This window comes from Solanum verrucosum, unplaced genomic scaffold, assembly GCF_900185275.1.
Source record: "Solanum verrucosum unplaced genomic scaffold, falcon-dt-bn FXZP01000103.1, whole genome shotgun sequence".
NCBI classification, from domain to species: Eukaryota; Viridiplantae; Streptophyta; class Magnoliopsida; order Solanales; family Solanaceae; genus Solanum; species Solanum verrucosum.
The window spans coordinates 7,281,303-7,292,395 of NW_026020048.1; the positions used below are offsets into that span (position 1 = coordinate 7,281,303).

The following is an 11,093-nucleotide window of genomic DNA, read 5'->3' on the forward strand; positions in this document are numbered from 1 at the left end:
TAGGGACGGAGGGAGTATAAATTAAGGACGAGACAAATATTGAAGTATTAAATTTACTTGAAACTATCGACTTGGCTTATTGAAGTTGGTGCCATGGCGATGGACTAGAGAAGAAAATCACTGCCCATCTATTAAGTCAAACTCCAATTGCTAATTTGGAAATCGAAAGAGACGATGGCGGACACACTCGCTGCTCTTAGGTCTTTAATGTCCTCTCACTCTCCTCCTCTTCATGCTTTGATTATTCCTTCCGAAGATTATCATCAGGTTTTTTCACTCTTTCTCCCTCACCTCCATTTTTTTGTGAGTTCATCGAACTTGCGTTTCAATTGCGTTATTGGATGACATGACAGAGCGAATATGTATCGGCACGGGACAAAAGACGCGCATTTGTCTCTGGATTCACCGGAAGTGCTGGTTTGTTTTTGCTTTTTCTCAATCACTCGATGTTGATTTAATAGTTGTATTGTTTTCGTTTGTGATTTCTGTTTATATCATGTGTGTAATTGAGTTGAATATTCGTCCTAGGTTTGGCGCTTATAACCATGGATGAAGCACTTTTGTGGACAGATGGCCGGTATTTCTTACAGGCAACTCAGCAGCTCAGTGACCAGTGGAAGCTCATGCGTATGGGAGAAGATCCTCCCGTTGATATCTGGATGGCCAATGTGACTATTCCTCTCCTTGTTCTAGTATATTCAGTTTGTGCTTATTCTAATCTATGTAAATCATAAGCTGATTATTGATCTGCGAAACAAACATATTCTACACTTTTTTCGCCCTGTCTTGCTTGTTGCTTAGTTTGCATAAAAACTGCTAGTGCATAGACTCATTGACGCCTAGTTGGTTGGTTTTAGTGATTAGTTAATCAATAGGTAAGTTTTGGACAAAAGTTCTACAGAGTTCCTACAGTATTTATGTTTTATTATATGTATATCAGCTGTGATGGATATCTCTCAACTGATTCAGACAATTGTTTATGGAAATGAAAAAAAGAAAAAAATGAAACGAATAATTGAAATTCCAAGTATTGTGTGTAAAGTTGTGTAATTATCTTTAATGTACTTAAATAGAAAATGTCTTTTGATTTCGTCATAAAAATGTCTTTTGATCTTATTGTTGATATATTAATCTTCTTGAAGGTTCTGTTCTTGTCAATATGTGCATTAAAACTTCCACGTAGAAGTGATCATTCCATCATTCTCCTTTTGGAATGACACCCCTTCAGATAATTCATGTACTATCCTACACTTTTCTTGCCATAATATAAGCTTCCTGTCTTAAAATAATCTGAGATCTTCTGACCTATTATATTTTAAAACTGTGAGTGCATTGAAGCTGAAATCTCAATCTTTTACTGTGGACTGCTCATTATGTATTCCAGAGCAAGAAGTCATATGGAATTGGCAAAGGTGTTTGAGTCCATTTTCTTTTGTCAGTTCTCATGGATCATATTTCAGCTTGATTCTCTTATACTTGCTATATCTTTATTTTCTACAGTCTCACTTTGCCTCTCTATAATTTACTCAGTAGATGTATAGTTTGTTTTAAGACTTTGGCAGCAATAACCGAATGATAATATAGGAATTTAGTCTGTCAAATTGAATTTAGTTGGAAGAGAATATTATTGCCTCATCTATTGTGATTTTGTCTCCACCCCTACTTGCAAGGATATGCTGTACCATTTCAACAATTACCCTACAATGTCCAAGTTTTTTCGTCTAGTAACTGTATCCTATACAACAAGGTTCTGTAATTATTTTAATCTGGAATTGCAAGCTAGAGGAGTGTGAACTTTGTGACCCTGAAGTTCAGCTGTTATGCTAATTTATTTTATGATGTGCTTTACTAGAATTTACCAAAGGATGCAGCCATTGGTGTTGATACATGGTGTGTATCAGTAGATACTGCGCAGAAATGGGAGTGTGCTTTTGCTAAGAAACAACAAAAGTTGGTACAAACAACTAGAAACTTGGTTGATGAAGTTTGGAAAAATCGGCTACCTGCCCAAGCAAATCCTGTAATTGTGCATCCGTTACAATTTGCTGGTCAGTCTGTTGCAGATAAGTTGAAAGAATTGAGGAGAAAGCTTGTACTGGGAAAAGCTCGTGCTATTATTATAACAGCACTTGATGAAGTAAATGTGTAACCATAGACCCAAATGCTTTCCATCTTATAGCTTTGTCTAATCTCGTCTTGGATATTCTTCATTTCTCCAATATTATTGCCAATTTATAGGTTGCATGGTTATATAATGTCCGTGGCAGTGACGTATCATATTGCCCAGTTGTTCATGCATTTGCGATTGTGACTATAGATTCAGCCTTCTTCTACGTGGATAAGCAAAAATTGTCTCCTGAGGTTGCGTCCAAATGGCATAATCTTTTCATTTTAAACTGAAAACAATTGCATTTTGTTACATTTTTTCTACTATTAAGTAAGCATGTATATACCATGCAGGCAAACTCTTACATGGAAGAAAATGGAATTATAGTGCGGGATTATGGTGATGTTAGCTCAGATGTGGTCCTCCTTGCATCTAATCAACTTACTTCTTGCTCCTCAACTAAGGGATCTAAAGGGAACCCAAAGATTGATGTTAGAAATGCCACTTATATAGGAAATACTGCTAGTCATGCTGTTGAGTTTGTAAATGACCTCATTTGGGTTGATCCTGGAGCATGTTGCTTCGCTTTGTATTCAAAACTGAGTGCTGATAAAGTTCTCCTTCAGCAATCACCTTTGGCCCTTGCAAAAGCTCTGAAGGTGATTAATACTACCCCAGAACTTACTTATCCCCTAAAGTTTGTTGTCTGAGCATTTTATGTGGTTGAAAGTCTCATAGGTCTTCAGACTGCCTTTGTTTGGTTGGATAGGGGTCAAGTAGATCAATTGTTCCATCAGAAGAAAAATAATAGCAAAGAAGTCCATGAAGACATTGATGGCCCAAGCTTGATCAGCATTTGTTGTTCCATTATTATGCATTACCTCTGTATGCTTTTCAACATTTTGAACTGAATCTATCTTAGGACCCTTGGATGTTTAGGATTGTTTATCTCATCAGTCCCGTCTGCGACCCTTAAGAATTCAAATTCAGCTTTTCTCCGGATTATTTCTAATTTCCTGTTGTATTTTTAGTGAAAATACTAATCATCATGTTTATATTGTCTGAAGTATAATATGGACCTGCTGATTCCTCCCCCTCCTTACCTCCTCTAAGAGTTCCTGAGTGAAATGACAAATCAGTGATCATAATTTTGATAACAAAAACTATTCATTTTGTCAGTAACACATTTGTTTGAGATGTAATTCAGCTCTGATTTTGTTGCATTTGTTTGGTTAACCAAAGTTTGTATATCAGTTCTATTTTCCTTGTCATTAATTGTTATATTTGTCTAATTGGTGTCAAACTATTTTCTTTTTGAAAAATGAAAATTCTGGTGTGAGCTTAGTCGTTCTTATCCAACTAATTTGACACCTTTAACTAATATTTTGTCGCTAACCACCAACTTCTGCTGTGGTCTTTCATCGATACAATTACTTTCTTCCAATTCCATGTTTACTCCCAACTATAGTTATTTCTGAAGTTATCAGACTGTCTTTACACTATGTTGCTCGGACTCTTCAAAAATGTTGATAGGTGCGTGTCAGATATTTCAAAAGAAAGTAGTGCATTTTGGAGAATCCGACACGAGAGCAGCAACAATATTGGAGAGTCTGAGCAACATAGGTCTAATGTACTACTTTCTTCATGTTTATGTGATTAAACCAAATCTGTCTTTGTCTTCTTCTGTCTTTTCCGCGTCTGCTATGATCTCTTCACTGCATGGAGATTGTAAGCTTTAATTTCCTTCATTTAATTTCTTTCTTGTTGGTATAAAAAAAGTGAGTGTTGTACTAGAACAATTTACTGCATGGAGATTGTAAGCTTATTACACCTACCATTTCTAAAAAAAATTATCAGGCTTTTGAAATATCATCTGTGTTTGTGATGTTACTTCTATTCTCAAGCTTACTGTTGATTGCTAAACTACAAAATTTTAATTTCTAGAACCCTGTTGAGATAGAAGGATTGAAGAAGGCCCATTTTCGGGATGGGGCAGCTGTTGTGCAATATCATGTCTGGCTTGATAAGCAGGTATGTCAGATTCTTAGAGTCAATCTTCTAGTAATCTTTGTGAGTTACTGCCGCCTACTGCATTTGCATCTTCCTTAGATTCTATAAGTATGTAGACATGTGTGTATGTATGTACTTTGTGTGTGTGCGGACGTCTATGTATTTATGTGTGTATGGTTTCTTTTTAATCTTTACACTAGTGACGAGTGTAAGTTGGTATATACCGATAAAGCCAAATATGTTGGGTTAGAAATTCTGTCCTATGTAAAACTAGAAGAGTAGATGGATATTGGATAATGTATCTCTCAGAAAAAAGATGTTATATCTACTTGCAATGCCTTTTTGCAAATAGTGTGGACTTTATATTTTTAGCAGGGATCTCTTCGCTTTTTAGGTGCAGAAACACTTGATTCAAGCTATTCATGGTTTCAGTAGTTTGGCAAGATGAGTTTCAACCTTGTTCAAATTTTCCAGATGCAGGAAATATACGGGGCATCTGGTTATTTCATGGAGGCTGAAAGTACCAAACAGAAGAAACAACTGTAAGTTTTTCTGGTTTCTTGTACTATTTCATGTTTTTGGCGAGTCGGTACATTCTAAGAATTGATCTGTTATAGGATGCTAGTTCAGGACTTAAAAAGGAATTAGTCTATTAGAGCTAGCATCTTTTGTTGATAGGAAGATGCATTATTCAAGAAGTGATTTCTTGATTTATTGTCTGTGTAGAAGGTTATTCTTGTGGGCTGTGTGGATTTGAAAAGCTTGTAACATTTAAGACTTTGTTTTCTTACCAGTTAACTTTCTCAAAAAAAAAAAAGACTTTGTTTTCTTAAGATAGAGCCAAGACTTTTAGTGGCCCTTGATTTTCTGAAGGAAGCTTCTGCAAGTTACTGATCTTCAGTCAATAGTTAAGTGATTTATTGAGGAACTTATCATGAAGCATGTGATATATTATACTGTTTTCCTTAGTAGTGGGTCCGTGTTTTGTACCTTACTTTTTGTAATAATTCATTATGTTAGGGGGACTAAAAGACTGACAGAAGTCTCTGTGAGTGATAAGCTGGAGGAGTTCCGTGCATCAAAGGAGGTAAATGGTTGTATTCTGATGAAAATCTAGCATGAAATTTGTTGTCTTATACTCTTATCACTCTATTTATGTATGAGTTATCATCATCTAGGTTGTGAGCTGATGACTCTAGAGTTTATTTCCAGTTTGTTGCTTCTGTTTTACTGCAATGTTGTTGTTTCCAGAACCACATGATATGCTGATTTTGACTCGAGCTCTGTCCAGTTACACGCTGGCATATTTTCTCTATCTTTATTCTTTAAAATATACAGGAGCAATAATATCATTTTTCTATTGTATCCGCATTGCAAGTGAGTGTATTGAAATTTAAAAATAGATAAGTAAGGGATGGGAAAAAAAAAAAATAGGAGGTAAAAAGTACGAGTACGTATTATCAAAATGTTAATAACATGTATCAGAAGTACTTAAGATACTTCGGGATAATATGTTTAGTTGCTTCGAAGTCTTTGCCCTGAGCTCTTCCAACAAGTGCAGCTTGGTTCCTTTTCTGATGGTTGTGATCTTTCTTGAATTATAAAGAATAAAGAATTATAAAGAATCTTGTTTTCTCAACAATAGTATCACCATTATCTTAATGTAATGGGGTAATGTTGCTCCTCTACATCTGCAGCATTTTAGAGGATTAAGTTTCCCAACTACCTCTTCTGTTGGCTCAAATGCAGCCATTATCCACTATAAACCTGAGGCAGAAACTTGTGCTGAACTCGATCCAGATTGCATTTACCTATTCGATTCTGGAGCACAGGTATGTGAGAACTGAGAGCATATATTGGGATTTCTACTTTGCATACTTCTATATTTAACATGTACTCTTTCTATATATATGATGGTGTTGCTGAAGTATCTGGATGGAACAACTGATATTACACGGACTATTCATTTCGGAAAACCTTCTCCACATGAGAAATCTAGTTACACGGCGGTATGTGAAAAGTTTTATGCATTTTTATGATTCCAAACAATGTTGGCTATGCACGATGGAGTGAAATTTTATAATGAGAGTTCTGATTTCAGATTACTATTGCTGATCTAATCTATGTCCAGTCTCCTTCCACACTTGGTCACACTTCCTTTAGATCATCCTAGAAGCATTAATCCATTTTAAGCCTTGATCAGAGAAGCTATTGGAGGCATTATTATCCTAGAGATCTCTAGCTCTTTTATTCCAGTGCTTGTATCGTGTAATCCTTCTTATTCAAGTCTTAACATACATGCATTACATATGCTTTCCTGGGGGAGATTCTCTCTCTTTGCAATGAATGTTGATTGAAATCCATAAAAATTGAAGAGCAAAAAAAATTGTCTTGTGAGTAAACAAAGCAACAGTAAGTCGAAACTTTTCTGTAAAATGCCTTCGTTATTCTTAAGGTTTTCTTTTCTGGTTTATTTTTTGTGGGGTGACTGAGAAAGGATAATGATTGCTATACTTCGAACAGTTTTTTTTTATACATATGCATGTAGGTTTGTCTTCTATGCTGGTTTTTGTCTGTGTGATTGATTCTTAGAATCTTATACTGGAAATTTTTGTTCTTTCCTTATCACAATACTGCTTTAATGGCTAAAAGGTTACTTTATTTTATGTAGGTTCTTAAAGGACATATATCTTTGGGAAACGCCAGGTTTCCTAACGGAACCAATGGTATGATTATGTGGCATAATGATACTCAATGTCTGTAATTTACTAAATTTTCTTCAGTGGTTGTTAGATGTACCAATGCCTAAATCCACAGGCTATTATTCAGAGGCGTATGCTTACCATTTTCATTTCATTCAAATGCTGTGGTCCAAGATAGTTCGCTTATCAGAACATTGTGCTTGACTACTCTTGATAGGGCAAGCTCTTGACATTCTTGCTCGAATTCCTTTGTGGAAAGATGGTCTTGACTATAGGCATGGTACTGGACACGGGATCGGGTCTTACTTAAATGTCCATGAAGGTAAACTTGCCATCATGATTGCAGAGGTACTTGTAAGGAGATATTTATATTTACATTTAATTTATTTTTGGCAGGACCTCATAATATTAGTTTCAGGCCATCTGCACGGGATGTGCCACTACAAGTTTCAATGGCTGTAACAGATGGTCAGTAGCATCTTATTACATTACGAGTTATAAAGTAAACTTTTCCTTAGCATGATTGATGCCTCTGCATACTTGAATGTATTTTCACTCTTAACATGGATTAGTGGGTTTGTCATGCTTCTTTATGAAGGATGTGCATTAGTAAATATCCTATCCTAGCATTGTCGGTCCTGAATTTGCTTACTGGAGATCTACAACTTACAGAACTGATATGATCAGGGAAAATGTAATATTCTTTGAGTTATACTAGTAAAAGAATGGCCTGTCAATAAAATTAGGATAAACCACGTCATACCGTCATGTTGTCCAGCTTGCTCAATAATCTAATAGTTTTACCTTTCTAGTTGCTTCTGCACATCTTTATAGTTTTCTTGTTTCAGCTTTTCAGAGTTTGAACATTCATATGGTATTTTTCAGAACCTGGTTATTATGAAGACGGGAACTTTGGTATAAGAATAGAGAATGTTCTTATTGTCAAGGAGGGCAATACGAAGTTCAACTTCGGTAATAAGGGCTATTTATCATTTGAGCATATAACTTGGGTAAGTTTGTAAACACCATGTTTTATGTCTATTTACATATGTGATATGCATCTACCTGGATGTTCTAGATGTACAAGTGTGTGGTGCGATTGCACTTTTGCAGTCCAAGAGGAAGCAAGACATTCTCTGTCCTTTTCCCTTTGTATCTTTTTTAAAACTTGGACTTTCACTTTCTTATGATAGATATGTCACTTCCTAATTCTATAGGGTGGAAGTGTAATGTGTCATGAAGGTAAGAATCTTGTTTGTTAATGTAGGCACCGTACCAGAGGAAACTAATTGACGTGAGCCTTCTGGTGCCTGAAGAGATTGAATGGTTAAATGAATACCATGCAAAATGTAGGGAAATTCTTACTCCTTACCTGAATACATCTGAGATGGAATGGCTGAAGAAGGCTACCGAACCCATTGCAGCTTGACATGCCTCATTTGTTAGGGGATTGGAGTTGAGGTTAATCAAAGGCTACTGATCCTTTTCCAGCTTCAGCCTTCAAACTCTTAATCATATGTAGTTAAACCATGTATTTGCGTTAATGTGTGCAGGCATTTTACCATATTATTGTTGCCTTGTGGAGATGAAAGATTTAGCTTCTGTCGATTCAAAACGGGGTCAGCACATTTTGAGAGATCTGTTGGTGCACATCAAGAAGATGCGACAAGTCTATGGTGCGTTTCGACAGAGTTAATATCGTAATTCATTTTTGCGGGCTCGCTTGTTTTATTCATCCCATTCCCCTCACTTTGTTTTATTGTATACAGCTCCCATTATCTTTGAACTCTTTCATTAATTGGTAACAACTACACCAAATCTCAAACAACTTTTAATGGGCACATAAAGTTTTCTAAAGGTAAACATACAGCTGGAATCTAATTTAAAGTCCTTAGCTTTTAACAAAAATTATTGTCAAACGTAACTTCATAAATTTTAAAAAATACTTATCTATGTGACCAAAAGTCGCATTTAGAGGTCAAATTTAAACTTTATGCGTATGTATCCTATAATGAATCATCTTGAAATAGCTGGGAAGCTTAGCTTAGTGGTTCAAATTTTTTCTAAGGTTGTTGGTTTGGTTCCCCTATATATTAGTATTTCCATCCCTAGTGTAAACGGTTTAAGATTATTTTTGTTCTTTGCCGTACTAGGCATGACAAGACGAGTTAAGATTAATCTTTTTCATAATTTGAACCTCTTTGATGAAAATTATATCTAATCAGTATTTATAAACCAATTTAACGAGCGTAGTCAAACACATTGTTTATACTCTTAACAATCAACGATTAGATATACTGATCATGACGGTATTTGTCTGAACACTTCAATTAGTTACATGTCATCTTCACAGTTACGTTCACACCCAAATATTTCAGATTATGTAAATTGCAGTCCACCAGCTTTATTTCAAGCATGTGAACTATTCTAGATGGGCACCTCTGACGAAAAGCACGTGAAATAAAGTATTATGATATGATAGGCATTTCTAAACATGATATGCATGCATGTTTACCAGAAATATTAGGCAATTCTTCTTTACTTCTTAATCATTTTCATTTTTTGTGATAATTATTTAGTCTTGGCATCTCCATTTTTAGATCTCTTTGGAAGAATGATCAATTTGGTCTCTCATGTTTTAGATTTGAATAAACATGTTAAATATTAGGCGGAATGATCTGGGAGGCCCTCGTACTTGGCTCCATTTGTAAGTTGGACCCTTGTACTTGTGACTTTGCCAACTGAATCCTTAAACTCATTCAAACACAATATTTTAAATCCCTTTCTCATCAGATGTGTGTGCGTATTACACTCGTTTTACACATGAAATTTCTCGTTATTTTTTAATGATGTATCAATAGTATTATTATTTTTCAATGACACATCAGAAATTAAATATTTAAAATTAAGTAATATCTTTTTAAAAAAGGTGCAAATTTTTCTCTCTCTCACTCTACTCATTTTCCATATTCAACTTCATCTTCTTCCTCCCCACCCTCTACCCTTCACCCCAAAAATAAAAATCACCATTTTTTGTCTTTTTCACACTCAAAATTTTTCTCAATGACAAAATGTGATAGATTATAATTAGCTCTTACACATATTTTTGGGTTCTATTTATTGAGAATTGGTAAAAAGATAAATCAAGAAAACTTTAAATTGAAAAAAAAAAATGTTTATAAGTAAATTCAAGCAATAGATCTTGAAAAATTAAGTTTTAAAAAAGGTGAATGAGATATTTTTTTTTAACAAAAGCTTTTTATTATGATTATGGTAATGGGGTGTATGTCAAAAGAAGAAGAAAAGAAAAGGGGTGGGGGCGGGAGTGGGTGGGTGGGGGGTCTGGGGCTGAAAAGAAGAGGAAAAAGGTGGGGCTGGGGCTGGGGCCGGGCTGAAGAAGAATAAGAAGAGAGAAGGGGTGGGGGTGGCGATGGGTTGGGTGGGCTGAAGGAGTTTTTGATTATTTTAAAAAAAAAGTTATTATTATTATTTTGTCTTATAATTTTGAGATTTTTAAGATAAAAAAATTGTATTCACTTGCTTCAAAACGTATGTGATAACGTCTTTGTCCAACTCAACCATTTTAAAATAAGCTTGGTCAATGGTCAGAGGGTTTAAAAAATAGAGTTTCATTATGTTTAAGAGTTCATTTGGCAAAGTAACGAGTATAAGGGTTCAACTGGCAAACATATACAAGTGCAAGAGCCTCTCAGGTCATTCCGCCTAAATATTACTAATTGATTTCCTAATGATCAATGTAAATCTTATCATTACCCTTTCTACTTTTATTCCAGTAGCATCGGACATCTGCTGTAACTCTTCATCATCATCATATATATATATATATATATATATATATTATTATATTATATGACAAACTTGGCCTTAAGAGATGGATTTTTTTAATGTACAAAAATCAGAAATGCAAACCAACCTATTGCAAAAAATATTGCAAGAACCGACCTTGGTTTTACCAACCTCGGCTATTCAGTTTTCACTGTTTCCTTAAGTAATGGTAACTCAAGGAAGTTTGGACAAAATGTCACCTTTTGTAACTTTTTTTTTGGGTTGATATCTGCAGGTTGGGGTCTATACCTAACCATCCAGCGGTAGGTGGGTTTATAAGGGGAAAAAACTTGTACTGACGTGGCTTAGCTTGTGCTAGTGAATATTCTTAATTCAGTAATTTCCTTCAACCACGCATCAACTTTATAACTGGTCTCAAGATTGCTTGCAAGCGATTAAAGGAGAATAAATTCACTGAATGATATTGC

General features: G+C 35.2%; 1 protein-coding gene across 1 annotated transcript; it reads left to right on the forward strand.

The window, feature by feature from the left end:
* Nucleotides 1–106: 106 nt before the first annotated feature.
* LOC125822220 (aminopeptidase P1-like) lies at nt 107–8,437 on the forward strand. Its single transcript, XM_049501600.1, has 17 exons — nt 107–267; nt 354–417; nt 529–668; nt 1,853–2,137; nt 2,239–2,361; nt 2,461–2,766; nt 4,052–4,138; nt 4,592–4,659; nt 5,138–5,204; nt 5,815–5,949; nt 6,046–6,126; nt 6,789–6,843; nt 7,037–7,141; nt 7,216–7,287; nt 7,705–7,829; nt 8,087–8,280; nt 8,373–8,437. Exons 1-16 carry the CDS (start codon nt 175–177, stop codon nt 8,246–8,248), a joined length of 1,968 nt encoding a protein of 655 aa, XP_049357557.1. The 5' UTR covers nt 107–174; the 3' UTR covers nt 8,249–8,280; nt 8,373–8,437.
* Nucleotides 8,438–11,093: the final 2,656 nt, after the last annotated feature.

Coding starts and splice junctions, on each gene's coding strand:
- LOC125822220 (XM_049501600.1), top strand. CDS start 175: ATGGCGGACACACTCGCTGCTCTTAGGTCTTTAATGTCCTCTCACTCT. Junction 5,950..6,045: donor TATTCGATTCTGGAGCACAG/GTATGTGAGAAC, acceptor GTGTTGCTGAAG/TATCTGGATGGAACAACTGA. Junction 7,142..7,215: donor TTACTTAAATGTCCATGAAG/GTAAACTTGCCA, acceptor TATTTTTGGCAG/GACCTCATAATATTAGTTTC.